At 49.3% G+C, this 23710-nt stretch overlaps 5 protein-coding genes, 1 long non-coding RNA gene and 1 pseudogene across 6 annotated transcripts; 3 read left to right on the top strand and 4 right to left on the bottom strand.

Annotated features, from left to right (window-relative positions):
• The first annotated feature begins 7 nt into the window (after positions 1–7).
• On the top strand, positions 8–1263 carry LOC117190039 (protein TEX261-like). The gene is made up of 3 exons (XM_033395127.1): positions 8–151; positions 217–760; positions 819–1263. Exons 2-3 carry the CDS (start codon positions 389–391, stop codon positions 1038–1040), a joined length of 594 nt encoding a protein of 197 aa, XP_033251018.1. The 5' UTR covers positions 8–151; positions 217–388; the 3' UTR covers positions 1041–1263.
• On the bottom strand, positions 1161–2124 carry LOC117190033 (ribose-5-phosphate isomerase-like). Its single transcript, XM_033395122.1, has one exon. The coding sequence runs from the start codon at positions 2080–2082 to the stop codon at positions 1255–1257; it is 828 nt and encodes a 275-aa protein (XP_033251013.1). The 5' UTR covers positions 2083–2124; the 3' UTR covers positions 1161–1254.
• Positions 2125–2416: 292 nt separating this feature from the next.
• On the bottom strand, positions 2417–4806 carry LOC117190029. The gene is made up of 2 exons (XM_033395118.1): positions 4510–4806; positions 2417–4456 (listed from the first exon to the last, which is right to left on the bottom strand). The coding sequence occupies exon 2, from the start codon at positions 4382–4384 to the stop codon at positions 2459–2461; it is 1926 nt and encodes a 641-aa protein (XP_033251009.1). The 5' UTR covers positions 4385–4456; positions 4510–4806; the 3' UTR covers positions 2417–2458.
• Positions 4807–4901: 95 nt separating this feature from the next.
• Positions 4902–6065, top strand: LOC117190044. Its single transcript, XR_004473629.1, has 3 exons — positions 4902–5383; positions 5442–5862; positions 5925–6065. It is a non-coding gene; the product is annotated as an uncharacterized LOC117190044 (long non-coding RNA).
• A 2156-nt stretch (positions 6066–8221) lies between these two features.
• Positions 8222–8841, bottom strand: LOC117190025. Its single transcript, XM_033395113.1, has 2 exons — positions 8731–8841; positions 8222–8668 (listed from the first exon to the last, which is right to left on the bottom strand). The coding sequence occupies exons 1-2, from the start codon at positions 8742–8744 to the stop codon at positions 8410–8412; spliced, it is 273 nt and encodes a 90-aa protein (XP_033251004.1). The 5' UTR covers positions 8745–8841; the 3' UTR covers positions 8222–8409.
• Positions 8842–18434: 9593 nt separating this feature from the next.
• On the bottom strand, positions 18435–19007 carry LOC117191569. Its single transcript, XM_033396397.1, has one exon. The coding sequence runs from the start codon at positions 19005–19007 to the stop codon at positions 18435–18437; it is 573 nt and encodes a 190-aa protein (XP_033252288.1).
• Positions 19008–19357: 350 nt separating this feature from the next.
• Positions 19358–22846, top strand: LOC117191568 (annotated as a pseudogene).
• The last annotated feature ends 864 nt before the right edge of the window (positions 22847–23710 follow it).

Raw genomic sequence — 23710 nt, 5'->3', positions numbered from 1 at the left:
TACGACACTAGACTTTGATAAATTTGCTGCGAAGAGAGTAGAAAAACCCATAATTAGAGTGCGTAGCCTCTATTTGAGGCTATTTGAGGCATTATTTTTGACAATATGCTTTCCAGCCAGCAAAACGGAACAACTGGATCGCCAACTGAACGTATGTATATATACATATGTATGGTTTTTGCAGCTAGTCAGTTCCCAAAGTCTAATCTCACATAGCTATTAACATTAAACCAAAAGCTGCTGCCACATCGCAGCCGTCTGGCAGCCTGGTTTGATTTGTGACGACCGACCAGATCGAGAGAAAAACAAAATCCTATTGTTTTGTTTTGGCGGTGCCATCGGCTTTATATTCATTTGTCAAATCAAAGTATGAAGTGCAGTTTATGTAATGGGTTTCCTGTACATTCTGGGATGGATATCCCTTGGTATCCAGATCACGTTCCTTACTCTGTCCATAGTGGCTGGACTTTACTATTTGGCGGAACTCGCGGAAGAGTACACGACACAGGCACGGCGGTGCATTCTGTTCATGATCAGCTTCACAGTCTTTGTGTACATCATGCTGATGATTTTCGAGGAGTTCCCCTGGAGCATGCTGCTGTGCGGCTTTGTGGCGCAGGGCTTCCACCTATCGATAATGGGGGGTTTTCCATTCATACGCCTGCTGTCTGTGCCCTTCCTGGGCTCCCTCGTCATGCTGGTGGTCAATCATTTCCTAGCATTTCAGTATTTCACCACCGTCTATCTGCTTTTCACTCAGGTGAGTGCCTTGGGGAGTTGGACTGAATTAAACGACTGATCACAATTATTGCTTTTAGGTGCTTGCCTACTTCACCGTCTGCATGTGGATCGTGCCCTTCGCCCTGTTCGTCTCGCTCAGTGCCAACTACAGCGTCCTGCCCACGGTGAATAAGCAGAGCAGGCGGAGCCCGGACGTGGTCAGCAATTACTTCTCGCGGAACAAGAAGCAGGGGCTGCTCTCCCTTTTCAACTATATGAAGGAGCAGCTGCTCCCAGCGCGGAGCAAGAAGGCGTTTTAGAACTTACATATTCAGAGATGTGTGCAAATAGGAATGCGAATGATCTAGTATCTAGAGTAGTTCCTTTGATTATTTATTTTTTTTTACCTATAATCCAGACAAGCGAGCAAGTATACATACGTACATAGATAAATGCAAGATGCACATTCCTTTATTAATGGCCAACATTTAATTTTAAACGAATCCCTGTGAAAATAGAAATATAGTACGAGATTTACTTGGACTGAGCCTTAACACTGCCATCGACCATGCCGAAGTAGCACTTGTGGGCCGTGTCAACGAAGAGTCCCGTCTCCAAGACGCCTGGGATCATGGTGATGGCGCGATTCACTTCATCCCAGTTGTACTCCCGCTTGCCAACGAACTTCCAGTCGAGCAGAAAATTGCCATTATCGGTTATAATGGGTCCAGCCTTTACCTTTGCCATGCGCAGTACGACCTCGCCACCAAACATGGCCTCGATCTGCAGCTTTATGGGAACTTGGGCCATGGGCGCAACCTCAATTGGAACGCCCTTGCACCATTGCTCGCCCAGATGCAACGATTTCTTCGTGTAGTCGGCCACCACAATGAACTTTTTGGCGCAGGAGGCAACAACCTTCTCCTGCAGCAGGCAGCCACCGCCGCCTTTGATCAATACCATATTCGAGTCCACCTCGTCGGCCCCGTCGATGGCCACATCGATGATGGGATTGCGATCCACCGAGCCCAAGTTGAGATTGTAGTCCAAGATCAGATGCTGGGCCTGGTAGGACGAGGGCACACAGATCAGGTCCGTCAGCTCGCCATCCTTCCATACACGCTCTGCAATGCGCTGAACCGCGTACACGACCGTCGAGCCGCTTCCAATCCCTAAAATTTTTGTGTCCTCCTTCACCCACTCGTCCACGGCCGTGCGTGCGGCCTTCTTTTTGGCCTCGTCCAATGAAATCTCGTCGCCCATGTTCCTTGTCTGTGCACCCAATAAAAGCTGCTGCGCGTTCAAAAGATGTTGATTGAAATGTGGTTGCGATAAACCCCGACGAAGTAAACCCAATAACATGTGGTGATGTTAGTGGTTTAAAAACTTCAATGTCAAATGTCGTGGGACGATATACCGATGAAACAACGAACTTAGCCTACTCAAGCCCTCGTTTTTTAAACAGAACGACAACTTGAGTTAAGCCGCGGAATATAATACTAATACTAATAATTACTCTTGTAGGTCCATCTTATCCTTCATCTTTAGATAAAAATTACCACGACTATCTTTCACCCAAACTTTGCTAAAATTCTTCAAGGCATCATTTTCGTGGAGGGTATTTTAGTACCCACTGGTGGACAATGGGTTAAGAGTCTTTTATGCGCTTCACAGAAATGTTAGCTGTTCTTTTTTTGAAATTAGGCGCGTTTTTTATTGTCATATATTAATTTTCAAGTTAATAACTATCATCTTGGATTGTTGAGAGAGATACTTCCCTGAGATACTGCGAGTAATCATAGGTAACAACTTTGGGGGCAAAGAAGCCTCCGGAACCAGGACGACTCTTGTAAAAGATGCCTAGGCCGGCCAGAGGAACAGCCGGATGGGGCACAACCTCCTGCACATCAATGAAGGGCAAAGTGTTCTGGGACGCGTCTTTCACCTTGCTGGAGCTGAAAAAGTTCATATACTGATTCGATGTGGACAGCGGCAACGAGGGCAGATCTGCGGCAGTGGGCACATCAGCCTCTTTGACGATCAGCACTTGAAGTGGCTTTTCGATGGTTTTCTCCGAGTTGCTGTTGTTCAACCAGACGCTGTTGCGCTTCGGTTCCACCAGCCGTCCAGTGGGGAAGTGGAAATAGCTGAACCGCACCTCCAGGTTGAGGTGCTTGTGCCAGACGCGAAAGCGGGCCCCAGTCACCACAAGGGAGCAGTTCGAGCCGGAAGTTATCTCGTCCAGGTCCATGGCGCGGCTGTCGACGGTGAGAGTGTGGTAGTCGTAGTCGTTGCGAACATCCACATCGTTAAGGTGGTATGAGTCCAGCGGCAGCCATTCTAGAGAGGACACATTGATTGCTCCACGAGGCAAGAGCTCGCCCTGCTGCAGCTGCAAGTGAAAGACGCGATTACTCTTCACGAAGCGCACACCTGTTACCACCTTGTTCTCCATGAAGTCAGACAGCGAGTCACGCAGGTTGAAGTAGCGATCAGAGAGAGGTCCCTGCTCGTCGCACAGGCAGAAGCAGTAGGAGCAGCGCCAGAGAATATAGTGCCAGAATGATGAGGCCGTTTTAGTGGCCGACTCGCATCTGCCGTTGGAGCTCTTCCTGCCGAGAGTCGCCCCATCATCAGATTGAATGTATTCATAGCGTCGCGAAGAGTTCCCCTCGGACGGGCAGATCTCCACATCCGAGTCCATGTCGCCGCAGTTATAGAGTCTTCCGTTGCAAGGCGTCTGCTTGCTGCAAAACTCTTTGTCTCCCTTGTAGCAGCCATTGGAGCGAGTGTCCGGATAGTCGCCACAGGTACCCCAGCATCCCTGGTTCTCGCCCAAGTTGGCCTCGTTCTCCACGTAGCCCTGCAGGATACGCGTAACCCGATCGTAGGTCTCCCCGGACACGTGCTTATCCTTTCCGGGATCACAGCGCCAGTAGACACGCCCGCTGCGAGCCATCACCTGACTAAGAACCTTCACGGAGGATTCCATACGCCGGGCGTAGTTATTGCGCATCAAAGCTATCTCCTGGGTGAAGTTGCCCTTCCCGAGCTCCCGCTGGATCATCCAGGAAAACTCCATCATACTGTAGGCCTTGAGCTCGGTGAGGGCTACACTTGTGTAGAGCTGAAATGGAAACTGCTGGGCGGAGTGTTTGGCCATGCACATCTGTCCCGGTGACTCCTCGTAGGTAAGCGTCAGTTGAGACAGCAGCGTGTTGACAAAGTCGGTCTTGTTGTCCGCCTGTCTCTCATCCCCAAATAGAACCGAATGTAGCAGCTCCAGCTGCATAGCCAACGAAGTGGAGCCTGGGTCCACGTTCCACTCGGCAAATTTGAGAAGCGTGGCCGCCTCCAGAGCATCCTTATGCTGGAAATAGTCGCCAAACTGTGCGTACCGCGTTTTTACGATTGTGGTGAGGTCTTTGACCAGATTCAGCTTGTGCTGTAGCTGGGATTGCTGGTGGAGCTCCTGGATCAAGGTTTCGATGGTCAGGGCAGTGCGAAGAGATTCCATTTGCTCCAAATTACGGATGTGGTCATCCACCGCCTCGATGCGGTTCATCAGTTGGCGCTGCTTGTCATGGGTGCCGGTGACCTTATCTTCTAGAGACTCTACCACATCACAGACCTTTAATATTGCGTTGGTCACATCTCTGATCATCTCTATTATATCCACGGCTCTGTGAATCGCGCTGTGGGCGGGTGGGATCAATAGGATGGCATCATATATTCGCTGTAGAAGTGTTGAAGTTAAATGAAAATGAAGTTCTTCAGATTTCCGCTTACTCAGCCGTCGAAAATGTTTATGCAGTCAAGAAAAAAGAAATCTTTCGTTCAGCAGAAAAGCGAATTGGATTTGTCCGCGATCGCGACTGTAGTTTCGGCTTTGAATACAATTATTATACATATGTATTTGAAAACTGCAAATCTGCACATATGTAATATACATATGTACATATGTACATATTATCGCTGTCGGAAGAGCGCCGTGCTCAGTATTGCTTTTCATGTATGAGTTAATCCCTCTCTCACACGAGTACCGCAATGTGTCGTTCGCTCTGGCTTTCTCTGCGCTCAGAAAAGACAAGCGCTGGAAGGCAGCGTTGCCAATTTAGCTTATTTAAGGCTAGATCTAGCTTATTTAAAAGCGGAACAGCTTAAAAAATTATGAAAATGCTTATAGCTTTAAATCTAGCCTTTTTTAATTTCACTTTGCTTATTTTTTCCTTTTTATATCCTACATGTATTTTTTGGTATTTTTTAAGACAAATCGAACAAAAAGTATATTTGTAGTACATATTTTGGTGTATCATGGTATTTTAGAATTTATTTATGGTTTATTTTCGTTGAAAAGTTTCGGTCTATACAGAAACTTGGTTGGTGATCGTGAAATGTGTAAATGTGTAAAACATGCCAAAAACAGTTTACAAACAAAACTTTCATCGACAAGCATCGATTTCCTCAAAAATAAAATAATACCGCCTGATGCAAAGATTGATGTCTTGAAAGATGACTTGGATGAATTTGCTGTGTCTTCATTATATATGGGATATTTATTTGAAAAGGAAATTAAAGAGAAAAATTATAATAATGAAGTTAACGAAATCAGAGAGATGTGCAAGGATTTTATAAAGGAGCTAATTATCCAACTCAGAGAAAGGTAAGCTTCAATTGGATTTGATATTAAAAATAAATAATAATCTGATGCTTAATTTCAGACTTCCAGATAATTTTGAGACATTAGAAAAACTTAGAAAATTAGAAAACACAAAAACATTAGAAAGTTTTTGCAGCAGAAAATGTACTCGAACATAATAAAAATCATAATGATCTCATTTCCATATTGGAACACTTTAACTATAAGAATATAGATGGAATTCTTGCCCAATATGGCAAAATTCAATTAGTCCCTTGGCAAAGTACAGATGACACGATACAATTTTGGTCAGAAGTACTGACTTATAAAGATGCTGGCAAAAACAAGCCTTTTGAAGAAATCGCTTTATTTGCCATTGGCATTTTAAGTCTACCGTGGTCAAATGCTGCTATTGAACGTGTATTCAGTCAAATGAATATTGTTAAGACCAAGCTAAGGAACAAAATGACCGTTAAATCCTTAAACTCAATATTAAATATAAGGTTTGTTTTAGAAATATTTAATTGTTTCATGAATATGACTAAAATTCTTTTGAATTTTACAGATATGGATTGCGCCGTCATGGAAAATGTTGTCACAACTATCAATTACCGGAGAAATATTTAAATTTAATACGTTCCAGCGATAAATATACCGATTCAAGCAATAGCGAATTGGATGAAATAATAACACAATTATAAATGTATATATCTATGTGTTGTTTTATTTTAGCCTATTTTTTAGCCTGTTTTTTACAATTTTTAGCTTGTTCTAGCTTGTATTTTTGTAAAATCTAGCTTATTTTGGCGCTCAAAATCTGGCAACACTGCTGGAAGGAGATGGCAAACGATTGCGTTCTGCACTCTGTCATTGTTATTGTTTTAGCTGACAGAAAAGGAAGATGAGAAATACAACGATACACTGAAAACAATATTTTTAACATAACAGAATGATGCGAGAGGATGAGAGGGCACATGAGAGGGTACACAAATAGTTCGTAATATATGGTAGATACATATGTATATTGGAAGATCGTTAGCATAGGAATGAACGGGCACGGGCAGGATCCGTTCCACTTTACATGGCCTGTTATCCAACATTGTAGCTAACATTCTCTTTGCAGCGATGTTTCAGCACTAAATGGTTTCCTGGGTGCACTCGTGCGATTCCATTAACAATGGGAATAGCAACAATACAAAACTATTTTTAAAGTTAAGCGCTGGCCACGATAAAGGCAGAAAATGGCAGCAAAAGGAATTGAAAGCATTTAGTTGTGACTTACTGCGGTACGGCGACGACGATGACCGAACGAAAGCCATAAAGGGGAATCCCCACAAAAGGCTGCTAGCCCCGTTGTTGCATTCTGGCTTATGTACGAGTGTGTCTGTATGTGTGTATGCCCGGAATATTTGAGGAAATTTAATACTTTTAGTGCACAAAGCAAAGCTGTTGGCATTGCCATTGCGATAAAGCTGAAAAGTAGCAGAGCACAATTACAAAGGTGATTGCAATTTCTCTCTTTCGTGTTGGGAGAAAAACGGAGAAGAGTTATCCCTGAGTGGGTGCAGCGAGGAAGAGGGAGAAAGAAAAGAATTTGTGTTAATGGATTTCACTTTTTAAGAAATAAATTACTATCTCAGGTCTGCAAAGAAGCCAGTGGCTAGCAAGAGGAAGAACCACCTCAAACAGATTTCCATCCAGCTTGCAAGATTTGATGGGATTTTGATTCATTAGCAAAGGAGCAGACCACATAGTCGGAAAGGAATCGAAAGATCTGCTTATGCACATGCGTCTTCCACCATTACTTCGGTGGAAGTGGAACTCTACTATATTTCGGCAAGTGTTCGTAGTTGCCCAAAGTAAACAGCAATTAAGCGAAACAAAAGCCCGACCGACAGCAAACAGTAATGAATACTCGTATATCAGGGGGAAAAACAGCAAATGCAAATTGTTAATTAAAGAAATGGCATTGTTATGCGCCCAATGTGGCATGTTCCGGGCCAACACCTCAACAGCCCACAGTCCTCGGCTGTGCCCCACAATTACGTGCTGAAAAAACAAAAATTTGGCAAAAACTAAGGGGCAAATGGACCTGCGACCCAGATGCAGCCCCACTGACATCCATTATGGCAGCCCCGCAGCAACTCAAATGGGGGACAGGGCTGGACAGGCACTCGCTGCTTCTTTTGTGAGAATTATGATTCTCTGGGCTGATGATGACAATGTCGGGAACTGCAACGAACGACTTTCCAATGGGTGCGATTTATAATTTGATTAGCGCATCGCTGAATGCACACGAAAACGAGGGAGCGGCCCTCGTATAATGCCGTCGAATCGCGCTCAAAAGTCAGCCGAGTGCACTCAGCGCGGGATGGAGACGAGAGCGGAAATCGGCACAGAATCTGAATCGGGCACCATTCTCGTCCTTATCCCTCATCTACTTAGAGGCCCAATGCAAAATGGAGCGGGCCATCACACTCCGTTGGCTGACAATGACAAATGATGATGGAGCAGAGGACCAGAGGACATGCCTCGCTCTTTGGATAAAAAGTTCTCTCGCTTTTGGCTTTCCGGACAAGTGGCGCTTTTATTGAGCCTAGGCCTTGTAGGCCCCTGATTATCAGTTGTGTTTTGTCCAACGAAGCGAGCATGCCAGAAAAAAACAGACACAAATATCTGGGAAACTGCGAAAAAAGCCATTCACAAATCTCCACCGTTCTAAAGGGTTTTACCCGACCACAGGCACAGACACAAAGGCGGCCAAATTTGCCTGCCATTCATTAAACAATGAACAACAAATCTGAGCTGGGGCGTGGCCGTGGAGCCTGCCTCCACATAGATAGCTTAATGGCCGCAAACAAAGCCGACGAAATCAATTTATTATACGGCCGACAGTTGACCGCAGGAAAAACTGAGAAACCGAAACAAAAGCGGAAGGCTTGCGGGGAACATAACGAGCAAAATGAATTTAATTCTCCAGCAGGGAGGGTTCTCGGAAAGATTAGACTTAGAAATTTGGTATCCTTGGAGGGGAAATCTGCAGAGCAAGCCTATAGCTTAACCTTGCGCAATCCATCGGGAGTGCAGCAGTTGTAAGTGTCATTGATACGACTCAGTCCCAGGCGAGACAGTTCCTCTTGCTCCCACTCGTACTCCTGGTCGAACAGCTCCTGCATTCGCTGGCGTCGCGTCTTGACGATCAACTGCACGGCGGTGCTCAGCTCCAGGCTCATGGGCTTTACCAGATCATTGATGATGGGATTGTTCGAGGAGATTAGCGAAGAGTCGCGGCTGTTGAGCAGCGAAAGACTGTGCACGGAGGTAAGCGACGCATAAGCTGCCCAAATGGTTAATCCCCTTAAGTCACTTACAAATCAGCAGGCATCTTTGTATTCCGGATTTTAGCTGGCACTGGAACACGTTTACTCAATATCGAATCGATGAAATACTGTTGTACCCTGTCAGACAATCTTCTCTAAGCCTTCTTGAAGGGTTTTTTTTCCAAGTCTGCCAATCAATAAACCACTGTCCAACAAATGGTGTAGAGGACTGACACCAAACACTCTAGTGAAGGTCCATCAAATGAGCTACTTAAGAGGAACAGGTAAGCAGGTAAGATATAAGTGAGTCCAGGCCATAGAGAAATGTTAATGAAGAATGAAACGATACTAATAAACATCTACCCAGAAGTTGGGCTACAGGAGCTAAAAGCCAGGCACAGCCTCAGTACCCGCTCTAGTAATCCCGAGAGTGGGGCGCACAAGGAGAAGATTGGAAAACGAAATCGTTGCTGGGCCACTTTTGGCCCCGGCTACACTGAGACACTATCAAAGTCATGTTCGATGGGGGGAACAGTCAGGTGTGTAATTGCAATCCGAATTGGTCAAGAGTAACAATGTGAAGACGCCTCGCCTGGCCACACTCGGACTCGGAGGGGGGGTTGGGGCGGTGCCACACGCCAGTTACCGTCTCACACCTGCTGCCATCCGGGGGAATCAATTTGATCCTTGAACTTATGCAGCCAGCAAACTGAAACTTGGCATCGCAATGCCTTTGAGGGGGGGCATTGCAGCCGTTTTGGGGAACAAAATCAGATTGCAAATTGCAACTGAAAATGTCACGTGCATCGACACATTTTTTGGAGGCAACTGTGTCTCCCTGTCTCCCTGTGTTCCTTTGTCCCTCTTCCAAAGCCGGGCCAGACCGAGCGGAGACCGAGCGGAGATGTCGTGACATTTGGTTTAGCACAACGCCTGTTTGGGCCCGACATGAAGAAAGGTTATTGCAATAGTCTCCGCCAAAGCAATCAATAGACGCCAGACATGAACTCCCGGGGTGCATGTGTTGGAGCGGATAGCACGGTAAGCACGAATATCACGGAGGGGCAGGACGAACACGGGCATGGGCACCTGCTCTCTTTGCTGCTGCTGCTGCTGATTCTGCTCTTGCTGTTGGTACACTCTTCGCACTGGCTTCTTCACTCCAGGCTTCGCAGCTGATCGACTGGGGTACCAGGGCTGGATAGTGCAGGCCACTAACCAGCTGATCGACTGCAGTGCGGTGAAGGGGCACTAGGTGCCATTCATTATGTTGACCACGCTGTCGCATTTTGCTACGTGACATTTTGCTAACTGCCCAGAAAATGGACCGAATGCCGCTGCCGCACTTGGACCATTGTCATGGCATAGTCCACTCCAGCTGCGACTGCGGCTGCTCGTCAGGGACGGCAATGTCTCGATTACACAGCGGTCTGTCAAAAAAAAAAAAAAAAAAAAATAAAAAAAGTCACCCGCGAATTTTTCGAGTGCGGACGCGCCAACCAGCTGCTCTGCAAGACACAGACAAATCGCGAAAGATACCTGGAAAAAAATACCCGAAATTAGCTCAAGCTCTTGCTGACACCGCGTGCTCACCTGGGAGGATCGAGTCTCACCCCGACTGGCTTCTGATCCGGGCTGCGCGTTGCACTTCCACGGTCACCCAAAGGGGGCAGGGGCGCTGGGGCCCACCATGAGTGCTTTGGACGGCGCTTTTCACTCGTCACTTGGAGATTCCCACCTTTTTTCATCCTTTCTCTCCTTTGGGCCGGTTCTCCCGTTCTTCTTCTTCACTCCAGGCCTCGCAGCTGATCGACTGGGGTACCAGGGCTGGATAGTGCAGGCCACTAACCAGCTGATCGACTGCAGTGCGGTGAAGGGGCACTAGGTGCCAAAGCATCCAGCCCTCGACAGAGCCCGCTGCGGAAGATAACTGCGCCCACAGCAGCTAGCTTCTGTCAGCGACCGCACCTGAGGGAAGGTACTGCCTAACTCCTAGGCGGGATCACTTGAGGCTACGCAGGACGGCGGCAAGGGCACTGATACTCTGAAGAGGCCGAGGGACCCCCCTACACCATCGAGTAGCGGGAGAAAAACCCCCCCCAAGCGAAGCAGGAACTGCTTACAGGACATAGACGAGATTGGCGCAAAAGTCGCCGACCTACTCTACCAGATGAACGAGAAGGGCCAGAGGTCGATCAACATGGCCATCAAGAAGATGGTAGCTCGCATGAAGGAGTTGCAAGTGGAAGCCAAATCCCATCTGCAGGCGCCAGAGGAAAAAAGGGCAGCGCCAGGAGGATGCCAGTGCCATGATCACACTGCAGGCCCAACTGGCCCCCTACCCAGGATGACCAGGCCCAGTGCGACTAAGGCGACCCAAACGGCATCAGGAGCCCACAAGAGCGAGGCAACACCCCGAACTGAGGAGAAGAGCGCGCGCGGAAGGCCCAGGCAAGGACACCAAGCTGACGCCACTCGACAAGAGGAAACCAAGATGCAGTGCGGCAAGGCGGAAGACACCAACCCTACACAGAAGTGGAGTGAGGTGAGAGGCAGGCGTGCGAAACGCAAGCAGACGAGGCCGACCAGACGCAGTGCTGGTCAAATGCACCGAGGAGGCATCATACGCCGACATCCTCAAACTGGTGAAGGCAGCACCAACACTCCAGAGCCTCAAAAACAAGGTTCAGGGCATCAGGAAGACAGCCTCGGGCGAGCTGCTTCTAAGGATGCAACAATCCTCAGACCCCGCCACCCAGGAGCTGCAGATGGCCATCCAGGCAGCGCTTGGGGACAAGGCAGCCGTGAAGGCCATGCAGGAGACAGTCGCGGTTGAGGTACTCAACATAGACGAGCTCACGACAGGCGACGAGGTATGTGAGGCCATAGCTGCAGCGATCGACGGCGACTTAACACAAGGAGCAGTGCCGTACATGCGGAAAGCATATGGCGCAACGCAGGTAGCTACGCTGAACCTTCAGCCCGCACTCGCAAAGAAGCTCCTGGAGCTCGGAAAAGTTCGAATCGGCTGGGTTGTCTGCCGCGTGCGGCAACGGATTGCGCCAACCCGCTGCTTCAAGTGCATGGCCTATGGACACACTGCAGCCAGGTGCAGATCCAAGCGGCCTGTGTCAAGCAATGCATGCACAAGCACAACCAGTGCAACAACCCGCCTATGTGCATACTATGCGCTGGCAAGCCAGGAGACGTCCGCTCAGCAGCCCACTCGGCCCTCAGTCGCAGCTGCCCTGAGTATAAGAAGGCACTAGCAAAACTGGTTGATGGTTAAGCTCCTGCAGCTCAACCTAAACCACTGCCGAGCTGCTCAGGATCTGTTGACGCAAACAGTCCTGGAGCAGAAGATCGACATAGCGCTACTCAGCGAGCCGTACGGCAAAAAACACGAAGGAGTCTGGCAGCAAAGCTCAGACGGAGGAGCAGCAATCTGGAGCTGTGGCCCACAACCAGGCCAGCTTACCCACAGAGCATCCAGAGTGGGATGTGTGAGAGCTAAGCACAGCGGCACTTTTGTCTACAGCTGCTACATAGCACCGAGGTTCACGCAGCAGGAGTATGAGGCGATCATCAGCAACATCGCTAACGACGCACGAGGCAAATCGCCGGTCCTGATAGCGGGCGACTTTAACGCCTGGGCCACGACTTGGGGCAGCGCCAAGAACACACCCCGTGGGACATCGCTCCTGGACGAGTTTGCAAGCCTGAACGTCTGTCTCCTCAACACAGGAACCACACCAACGTTCAGCAAAGCAGGGCGGGAGTCTATTATAGACCTCACCTTTGCAAGCCCAGAGCTCGCACGCCACGCGAAGTGGCAAGTGCTGAGTGCTTACACCCATAGTGACCACTTAGCCGTAATGACGGAAACCTTTGCACCCAGGAACACAACAAGGATACAGCGGGCGCTCCAGGCCGGGTACAAGGAGGAAAGCCTGAGCAGAGCCGCGCTCCTCTCGGCAGCAGAAAACCTAAGCGCCGCCGGGGATGCTGAAGCATCCGCGCTTGCCGTTTACAGGACCGTCAAAGCGGCCTGTGATGCAGCCATGAAAAAAAGAAAGATCGGAGGAAGCAGGCACCGGCCAGTACCGTGGTGGAATGAGCACATTGCCAAGGCCAGGAGGGAGTGCTGCGCAGCTCGGCGTGCCTACCAGCGAGCAAGAGGCTCCGCCCAATTTGGCAGAAATGGCGCGGCATTCAAGGCCAAAAGAAAAGAGCTGAAGGAGGCCATCAGAAGCAGCAAACTCAAATGCTTCAAGGAGCTCTGCGATGCGGCCGATGCGGAACCTTTTGGTGGAGCATACAAACTAGTCATGGGGAGATTAAACAGACAGCCTATGCCCAAGGATCCGGTGCATATGAGAAAGATAGTCGGCACCCTATTCCCTGGACAACCACCCTTACAAGAGGAAGCTAGGCTAGAAGGAGCTAGCCTGAGGGACACCACCACCATCATCACTGCCAGAGAAGTACTGGAGGCCACGGGTAAGCTGAAGATCGGGAAAGCGGCAGGTCCAGATGGAGTCCCTAATGCAGCACTAAAATGCATAATTAGAGCCCATCCGGAAGCATTCGCCACAATGTACACCCAGTGCCTAGCGGAGCGGACAGTCCCACGAGCATGGAAACGGCAAAGGCTGGTTCTGATACCCAAGCCAGGCAAAGAGCTCAACGACCCATCGTCATACCGGCCGCTGTGCATGCTGGATACCATGGGCAAGATTTTCGAGAGGATGGTATGTAACCGACTGGAGGCGGAACTGGCTGAGCGTCGCGGACTTTCCGACCTCCAATTCGGGTTCCGCAAGCAGAGGAGCACCACTGACGCCATCGAGATGGTGACAAACCTTGCCAGGGAAGCCATGGCAGGAACGCGATGGGCTGGAGGCGACAAAAAGTACTGCCTAGTATGTACACTAGACGTACGAAACGCCTTCAACTCTGCCAGCTGGAAGAGCATCCTAGAGGCCCTGACCAGGAGGGGTATATCTGAGCAAATCACACGGACTCTGCGAAGCTATTTCACGGACCGCGTCCTGATCTACGACACGGAAGAAGGAGCAGAACATCACCAAATCACCGGAGGCGTCCCACAGGGCTCGGTCCTAGGGCCGATACTGTGGAACGTGATGTATGACGATATCCTGCGGCTTACATTACCGGAAGGGTGCACCCTGGTGGGCTTCGCCGACGACATAGCACTGGTGACAGTGTCGAAACACGTAAGAGACTTAGAGGAGAAAACCAACGTAGCAGTCGGGATGATAGTGGCCTGGCTCGCAGCCAACGGGCTAGCACTGGCGGAGAAGAAGACGGAGGCTGTGCTAATGAGCAGCAGAAAAAAGGTCGAGCAGGCATGCGTGAGAGTCGGTAGCACGATCATCAGGACCAAGCCTGCGCTAAAGTACCTAGGGGTAATGATGGACCAGAGGCTGAACTTCAAGGCCCACCTGGAATACGCCAGCGCAAAAGCGACTGCAGCTACGGCGGCCATAAGCAGGATGATGGCCAATACAGGGGGACCACGGCAGCGTAGCAGGCAGCTCATCGCTGGGGTGGTCACCTCCATAATCTTATATGGATCAGCAGTGTGGGCACCAGCAATGATGGTTTACACATACAGCAGAGACTGCAGAAGCGCATACCGACGCTGTGCCCTGAGGGTTACATGCTGCTTCCGGACGGTGTCTGAAGACGCCGCACTTATTGTGGCAGGCATGGTTCCACTGGATCTCCTGGCAGCTGAGCGGCAGAGCGGAGTGGAGGTAGCCAGCGAGCGGCGAGAGCGCACTATAGCCCAGTGGCAACGGCGCTGGGACCAAGCGGCAAAAGGGAGGTGGACCAGACGTCTCCTTCCCCAGCTTAGCCCATGGCTGCGAAGAAGGCACGGCCAAATGGACCATTATTTGGGCCAACTGCTGACGGGGCATGGCTGCTTCAAGCAGTACCTGCATCGCTTTAGGCATGCTGACGACCCGTATTGCAGCTGCTGCGGGCCTGGAGTCGACGAGGATGCAGAGCACGTCTTCTTTGTATGCCCCCGCTTCTCGCAAGAACGAACGAGGCTAGGGGAGACGCTTGCAGAAGTGAGTGTGGACACCCTCACCGACCAGATGCTAGCCGATGAGCAATCTTGGAACGCGGTCGCCTACATGGCAGCAAGCGTGATCAAGGAGCTGCGCAGGCTGGAGCGAAGCCGGACAAACTAAGCCAGAAGGATGACCCCACAGCCCGCACCGCGAAGTAATGCCTAGCGGCAGTCCCGCGGGAGCGGACCCACCCCTCCACCCCCCTTCCCAGCCATAATTGTTATTTTATAAATATAAATTGTTTTCACAATAAAAAAAAAAAAAAAAAAACAGCGGTCTGTCAATCCATCGTTCTCTATGGAAGTTGTTTGCAACAGCGATATATGATCTATTTTCTATAGGTTATTTCGATGTTTCTATAAGAGGGAGGTCCCTTCCTCCATCATCTAATGGGTGCAATGGGCTTGGACTTGACTCAGAATCGTCTGTCCTTTTGGGTAGGTAAGTGTTCTCGTTCCCCGGTGATGTGTGCTGCTGAAATTTATCCAATTTCATTGCCATTACAATATATAAAGTTATGGCAATGTCTCTCCAGAGAATGGCGAATCACAGGCGGAACAGTGCAGAATCCGAGCGAAGAAGTTGCTCGGGATTTGTATCGGAATTGCAGTGGAGTCCGTTTCAAATTGCAAGTAAATAAAGCGTCTGGCATACAGCAGAAACACCTCCCACGCCAGAGTTGAGTTATGGACGTGCTGAGAGCAGGAACCGAAGCGTACACAACACCCGGAACATGCTGGAGGCGGGAAGGGAAGGACCTTGGCAGAGGGATCTCTGGCATGGCGGGGCAAAGTAAATGTGCAAGCATTTATTTATGTGGCCTGCTGTGGTGCACTTTAAAGCGCTGCAATTGCCCTGATTCGGGACAATAGTACAAGTCCCGTTGTACAGGACAGCAGGAGGACATCCAGTACAAATGACACTGGTAGTTTGGATCCCCGCAAAGAGTTTGTTGTGAGACTTTCAGTTTGCTTTACAAATTCTAATTTCAAATTGTTCGGAAAACACACAGAATGGCACTTTATCCATCTGCTCTTGAAGTTGCAAAGAAATGTGTGGCAAACACTTTGGGCATTGGAGAAACCTGGCTAAAAGCTCAATTTTATGGTAAACTTTCGGGTCAAGTGAACACCAAACAATGGACACGAAATGTATACTTATTAAGTACTCCCTACCCCACCAATCTATAAATTTATCAATCGAATTGCTGTTGAATCAAGCCGAAACTTTATCCACCTGGTGGCTGGACCTGCAGGAGCCCGACACACCCGAACACGCATTTCAATTTTAATGAGCACTCGACAGAGGGAGAGAGAGAGGTCCTGCTCCTTTTTGGCCTAACTTTAATTAACAACAAAAGTCATGGTCCCTGCAAAACAGCACCAAAACGAGAGCTAAACCTGATGAAAAACCTTAATTTGTGGACAACGAGAGCGGAGCAACAAAAGAGATGACATAAAAAGACACATGAGACCAGAAGCGCATTTCGTATGGCAGTGGGCTTCCAAGGAGCGCACAAAAAGTCGCTACCATGTAGTTTCACTTCCATTTTTGGTCTTTTGGTCCTTTTCCCCATGCTGCATGCGCGTGCGTGTGTGTGTGTGTGTGTGGCACGTCCCTGGCCATCAACAAGGGGTTTTTTATACCCGATACTCAAAATGAGAATTGGGGTATATTAGATTTGTGGTGAAAATGGATGTGTGTAACGTCCAGAAGGAATCGTTTCCGACCCCATGAAGTATATATATGCTTGATCAGCATCAATAGCCGAGTCAATTGAGCCCTGTCTGTCTGTCCGTCCGTCCGTCCGTCCGTCCGTCTGTCCGTCTGTCCGTCCCCTTCAGCGCCTAGTGCTCAAAGACTATAAGAGCGAGAGCAACGATGTTTCGGATCCAGACTTCTGTGATATGTCACTGCTACAAGAATATTTCAAAACTTTGCCCCGCCCACTTCTGCCCCCACAAAAGACGAAAATCTGTGGCATCCACAATTTTAAAGATATGAGAAAACCAAAAACGTAGAATTGTAGAGAATGACCATATCTTTAAGACTGCGGAATCTGAATTGGATCGTATTATTATTATAGCCAGAATCAAGAAAACAATTTTATTTTTTCTCGCCCTGTCTCTCTCTAACACACACGTAGCATAGGCGGCTTTGCTTAGAGAAAAACATTAGCGCCTAGATCTCAGAGACTACAAAAGCTAGAGCAACGCCTAGTGCTCAAAGACTATAAGAGTGAGAGCAACGATGTTTTGGAACCAGACTTCTGTGATATGTCACTGCTACAAGAATATTTCAAAACTTTGCCCCGCCCACTTCCGCCCCCACAAAGGGCGAAAATCTGTGGCATCCATAATTTCGACGATACGAGAAAACGCAGAATCGTAGAAGATGGCTATATCTTCTAGAGTGCAAAATCTGAACCAGATCGTATAATTATTATAGCCAGAATCAAGAAAACAATTTCATTTTTTCTCGCCCTTTCTCTCTCTAACACACACGTAGCATAGGCGGCTTTGCTTAGAGTAAAACATTAGCGCCTAGATCTCAGAGACTACAAAAGCTAGAGCAACCAAATTTGGTATCCACACTCCTAATATATCGGACCGAGACGAGTTTGTTTCAAAATTTCGCCACACCCCCTTCCACCCCGCAAAGGATGAAAATCTGGGGATATTCACAAATCTCAGAGACTATTAAGGCTAGAGTAACCAAATTTGGTATCCGCACTCCTGTTAGATCTCACTATAAAACGTATATCTCAAAATTTCGCCCCACCCCCTTCCGCCCCCACAAAGGACGAAAATCTGTTGCATCCACAATATTGAGGATACGAGAAAACTAAAAACGCAGAATCATAGATAATGATCATATATATCAGATTGCTGAATCTGGATCAGATCAGATCATTTCTATAGCCAAAAGGAACAACTCAATTTGCACTGGCTACGCAGCACCCGACGTCACGCTCAGACTGATTTTCTGTCTCTCTCGCACGCACTCCTTGTCGTGTCGTTTAATATTAGCGGCGTCTGCCGGAGGAGAGCCATACTGACTTAGTATCGGGTATAACTGTAGAGTTGCGGTCTCCGCAGCAACTCACAACGTTCCCCTTCGTTTTATATGTTCTTGTAAAAGTAAAATTAAAGAACAAAACTTTTACGCAAGTCTGATTTCAGTTCTATCATATCTTTTCGGTGAGCTTTGTATTACAATTCCCCTGCCATGGCAAAATTAGGAAAGGTTTTTTTAGGTTCTTATACACAAATGTCCGATTACTGATCGGTGATCGCTGATCATGCCTGAGCCGCTCCAATCGTTCGTTGCAAGAGAGCGCCAACTGACGGCATGGCCATAAATGAAGCCGTCTGCCCCGGAGTGCGTTCAGTATGGTGAACATTATTGGAACGTGAAGAACAGAGCATTTTCAGTTTATTTCGACTGCGAACAGTGGAGAGTACATATGTATGTATATACGTGATCGCAGGTAGAATTTTGAGCGGCGTCAACGTTATGATTATTTGAAGCTGCTGACAGAGGGCGATCGTTGAACTGGGACGTGACTGCAGTCGATCGAAAAACCGGTAACCGGGGTACCAGCGCACTCAAGTCGAATGTCTAATACGGTTTTAAGGCCCGAATGAACCATCATGTGCCACTTTTGGGGCAGAAGCCCAGCAAAGACATGTATTGCATTTGGAAGGAACTAAAGAACCAATCCTCGTCTTCAGGATCAGTGCCGTCTGGACCGGACAGCTCCCTGCGCAATGCGATCTTATAAGAGGCTACGGGAATCTTTTGGTGGTCAGGCACTTGGAGCCCAGTCTCCACCAGCTCATCGGGCTTAGGCGCCAAACAGCGCAGCAACACAATCTCCAGGTCCACGTGCAAGAAGCTTTTGCCATCGTCGCATTCTTTCGTCTTCAAATGTACGGGTTTCGATAGCTCCAAACCCTTTGGTCCCAACAGGTTGGCGTACACACTTTCCCTCTGGGCGATTCCGTACATGGTCAGGGAGAATTCCTCCGTGCAGAAGCTTCGAATGCGCTTCCAGTCTATGCGACGCACTGCCTCCAGCATCGCAAGGGTTGCCTGACACGTTCCCTCCAGGAATTCCTCTGCGCTGAAGTCCGGCCCGAGGAGGTAGCGCAGCCTCCACAGGAGGTAGCGCTCCTGGAGATATAGCCGAGCCAGGTTCAGGTGGTCCTTGAGCTGGCTCATCTTTACAGGTGGCTCGTGGCTAAGCTGTCGGCAGCACGGGGCCAGGGTTGGGGTAAATGGTTGCTTCCCTGCAAGAATAATTTTGGTGGGGGCACGTAGAACATTTAGGAACATTTTGGGGACAATTATTAAAGACTATATCAGTGGGAATCCTGTATGTAAGTATGTTTGACTGACTGTATGTTCTCCCAGTTTCATTGCCACAGCATGCTCGGATCTACATCCATTTACTGCCTCCTTTTACTGCTGATGCCTTCTGCCAGCCTGGCTGTCTACGATCACTATCGCCTGCCCACCGCCCTGGAGCCACAGCACTATGATATACGCATCCTGACCCACCTGAATGCCTCCGACCTGCGCTTCGAGGGGCTGTGAGGATCGATCTGCTTGTCCTCCAGCCCACTAGAAACATCACGTTGCATGCGCGGAATTTGCGGATAGACAAGTCTGGCATTTCGCTTACTGGTGGAGGGGAGAGGCAGTGCCTCACCGACATGGATATCGAGCTGAACGAGGTATACGACTACTACACGCTGCACCTGTGTAGGGATCCGGAGTTGGGGCAGACCTACCAGCTGACGATGCACTTTGAGTCGTCGCTGAATGCAACAGAGTCAGGCTACTACAACAGCTCCTACACGGACGCGGCATCCCAAGAGAAACAGTAAGTATTGCGGATCTTTGACAAACGATGGCCGGTTTCCTGATCACACGTTTCATTCATTAGTTACTTGGCAGTCACACAGTTCTCTCCGACGTTTGCCCGCCAGGCGTTTCCCTGCTTTGATGAACCCCCATGGAAGGCCACTTTTAACGTGACCCTGGGCTACCACAAACGCTACACGGGCCTCAGCAACATGCCGATCCTTCAGTGCCGACAGCAGTAAGTATACGATCATACTGATCCACTTAGCCTCTCTCTTCTTTTCATCGTCTCAGTGAAAGCCTCCTTGACTATGTCTGGTACGAGCACGAACAACTGTCGGTAGGTGGATCCTACCTGGTGGCCTATGCGGTCCACGATCTGACCAACGCGGCCACCGTGCAGAGCGACACCAAGAACAGGGTGATCTTCCGCAATTGGTTGTAGCCCAAGGCGGTGGATCAGGCCAACTTCTCCATCGCCATGGCCCCAAGAGTTATCGGCTACTTTGAGGATCTCTTTCGGCTGGACTTTCCGCTGAGAAAGATCGACCAGCTGGAAGCGCCCACCCACAGGTTCTCGGCCATGGAGAACAGGGGACTGGTCACCTTCAAAGAGGCCAAGTTCGTGCACAGCCCGAATGATCTGCAGGTGGCAAGGGATGGCAAGGCCAAGACGTTGGCCCACGAGGATGCGCATCAGTGGTTTGGCAACCTCGTGACCATGAAATGGTGGAACGATCTCTGGCTGAAGGAGGGCCCATCCACGTACTTTGCCTATCTGGCCCTGGATGCCGTGCAGCCCGATTGGGGTTGCGGCGAGCGATTTATAGGCGAGGACTTGGAACGTTTCTTTCTTCAGGATTCGGCCAGCCCGGCGCGCGCCTTTTCCCGAGAGGTGAAGGATCCTGCGCAGATCCTCGGGCAGTTCTCAGAGTACGTCTATGAGAAGGGCGCCCTGATCATGCGCATGCTGCACAAGATGATCGGCGAGGAGGCCTTCTTGCTGGCCATTCGCTCCTATATCTCCGTACACTCCTTCGGGAATGTGGAGCAGGCTCATCTGTGGCAGTCCATGCAGGCGGCAGCCGTGGAGGAGAAGGTGCTACCCCCTGACTTCAATCTTGGTCGAGCCATGGACTCGTGGACGCTGCAGGGGCGCTATCCACTGGTCACCGCTGTTCGGGACTACGAAACGGGCAGCGTGAGCCTCAATCAAACGAGATTTTACCTGGAGAAAGGCCTGAGGGGAGGCGCCAGAGGCCAGAGGGGAGGCAACTGCTGGTGGGTGCCGCTGAGCTTTGTCTCCCAAAACCATCCCGACTTTGAGCGCCCTCGTCCCCAGTCTTGGCTGGAGTGTCCCACTTCTGCACACACAGTGGAACTACCCCTCAGTACAGCACGCAATGAGTGGTTCATTCTGAATCCCCAGGTCAGTGTCATCTATCTGGTGAACTATGACGAGCACAACTGGAGGATGATCATCAGTACTCTGGCAGATGATTCAAGCTTTGGGGGCATCCCCGTGTACAACAGAGTCCAGCTAATGGATGATCTGATGGCCTTGGGTGAGGGAAAACTCCTCAGCTACCACTGGGCCTTCGACCTTTTCGAGTATCTGCAGAGGGAGGAGGAGTTCCTGCCCTGGAAGAGAAGCCTCTTAGACCGCCTTGGAACGTTATTGAGTGGTCGGCAGGCAACAGAGTTCAAGGGAGGCTCGAAGGTGGTCCTTTTAGGACTTTATTCTATCACCGTTTCTTCCAGGTTTACATGGCAAAGCTCCTCACAGCGCCATATAGCCGCCTGCCCAAGCTGGGCGCCATCACGAGTATGTCCTCGACCATCAGGGAGGTGTCCTTAACGCGGCTGATCTACGCTCACGCCTGTCGCTACCGCGTGGACGACTGCGTGCCCCAGGCCAGGCAGGCCTTTTTGCGAGATTCAAATGGTGTCCTGGAGCTTTCCGCCGACTTGCAGGAGGTGGCCTACTGCACCGCCATCCAGCAGGGCGGCGAAGCGGACTGCCAGCATGTGATGCAGCTCTTCAGGAACTCGGCTCTTGGATGCTGCCGCAACATCAGTCTGCTGGGGGAGTTCCTCGACTACACGCTCCAGTCGGAGAAGGAAGAAGTCAGCGATTGCTACTTGCTGGCCGTGAAGACCGCATTGACACGTGAGCACGTGGCCATCGAGGCGGCCGACCACATTCTGTCCCACGCCAAAAGACTCACGTAAGTTGGGGGTAAATTAAGCCAAAAGAAAACCGAATAATTGATGACAGCGAAAAGTTCAAGAAACGGCAGCTGACGAGCCTCCTGCAGACCCTGGCTGGAAATCTGCACAGACCCGAAGATTCGGCAAGACTGAAGGAGCAATTGAAGGACCTGAACTAGTTCGAGGAGCCCCTCCAGAAAGCTCTCGATATGGTCAAGGTGAACCAGCAATGGCAAAGGGATTGTTCCGGCGATTTCAGCCAGGCTCTGGGGAGGCATATCTAAGAACCATACACAGCCCATGTCCAATAAACGGGGAAACGGGGTCCAATAAACGTGGGCACTGGATCAGGAGATGAACAATGGGAAAAAGTTGTCCCCGCCATTTACTTATCCCTTTTGTTTGGCTTGGAGCTACTCCATCGACGGCTGCCAATTAGTGAAATTAATCGTTTGCAATTGATGTGCCAAAGGGATAAATGGATGGCACTGGCAACAGGAGACGAGACTTAGGGCATCAATCAGTTGAAAGTATCTGTCAGCTTCTACTATTATGAGGGCATTGTGCAATCTTGTATCAATTACATATCACAATGCATTTGACAACGGATCCCGGCTACTACTGCGCGTATAAGCAGGCAATTAAGAACAATTGACTGAACTAAATGGATATAGATTGACATTGAAGGGATTCCTGCCCAAAGAGATAATTGTAGATTCGGTAATCCTAGAGGAGTCCTACTGCTTTCGCTTTAAAGCAAATGCCTTCGAGTACTCATTGGAAAACCATTGATGATGAAACCACAAAGAGAATCGTTGGGCATACATATGTAAGCCAATAAAAGTTCGAGTATATGTACAGTGTACACACTACATGCATATGTGTACATAGTTTCTTCATTGCATTCATAAATGCAAATGAAAAGTGGCGCTGTCCTGTCAAATAAATTAACGCTATTAATGCTTGTTAAAATTGGTCTGATACATTGGTCTGATACCAATTTGTTTTGCAAATAATAGTAAATAAATAAATAATAAAATGGAATACGCTGTGGTCTGTGCCAAAAAAAGCTGTAAGAAGCAGATCATCCACGATCAGCCGAATGTCCCCTGCTGGCTCTGCGACAGCGTAGTGCACGCAAAATGCGCTGGATTTTCTGGCCTCGTGAGTGATGCTATAGCCAAACTTGCATTACAGTTGCGAGGCATGCCGTGCGGTGGAGAAAGACATGGTGGCTTTCATGAGGCAGACGCGGAGTGGCCTTAAGGAGCTGACCGTTGGTTTTAAAAACCAATACGATCGGCTCCTAGCCATGGAGGCTCAGTTTAGCGGTTTAAAACTGCTGAATGAGTCTCCGAGGCGCAAAAAGGTCACTCCGCGGGATCTGCAATTGCCAACCGTCACTCAGCCGTGCGCCGCCGAAAAACTGACTCCGACCACTCCAAGTGTGCAGCAGTTGATCTCGTTTGCCACTCCAAGGGCAACGACAGCTGCTGGCGATGCAGATTCGGTAGCCGAATTCATCGCCTCGGAGAATGTGCAGCCAAGTACGTCTGCAGCGTCCGTGTCCGTGGTGTCCGTAAGTTCGCTAGTTGTCCCGTCTATCCCGATCCCACCAGTAAATAGACGTTCCGGACCTCCGGATATTGCCACCACAGGTACTAGGCCTGTGGTGACTAAACCACTGGTGGGAGTCCCACCAAAACGACAAGTTTTTGTTTCACGGCTGGCCCCTGACCTCACATCTAATGATGTAATTGTAATTTGTAGTGTACCAGAGTTTAAATATATATATATGTAAACAGATATATAGGCCCTCGGTATCAGCAGATGACCATGACTGACTT

This window comes from Drosophila miranda, assembly GCF_003369915.1.
Source record: "Drosophila miranda strain MSH22 chromosome Y unlocalized genomic scaffold, D.miranda_PacBio2.1 Contig_Y1_pilon, whole genome shotgun sequence".
Lineage (NCBI taxonomy): Eukaryota > Metazoa > Arthropoda > Insecta > Diptera > Drosophilidae > Drosophila > Drosophila miranda.
The sequence above is the reverse complement of the archived record's forward strand: the minus strand, read 5'-3'. Positions and strand labels throughout refer to the sequence as shown.

Bases quoted from the DNA above. Each gene is read 5' to 3' on its own strand.
- LOC117190029 (XM_033395118.1), bottom strand. From the start codon at position 4,384: ATGATCAGAGATGTGACCAACGCAATATTAAAGGTCTGTGATGTGGTA.
- LOC117191569 (XM_033396397.1), bottom strand. From the start codon at position 19,007: ATGAGCCAGCTCAAGGACCACCTGAACCTGGCTCGGCTATATCTCCAG.
- LOC117190033 (XM_033395122.1), bottom strand. From the start codon at position 2,082: ATGTTATTGGGTTTACTTCGTCGGGGTTTATCGCAACCACATTTCAAT.
- LOC117190039 (XM_033395127.1), top strand. From the start codon at position 389: ATGGGTTTCCTGTACATTCTGGGATGGATATCCCTTGGTATCCAGATC. The intron at 761-818 runs GTGAGTGCCTTG...TATTGCTTTTAG, and splicing joins TCTATCTGCTTTTCACTCAG to GTGCTTGCCTACTTCACCGT.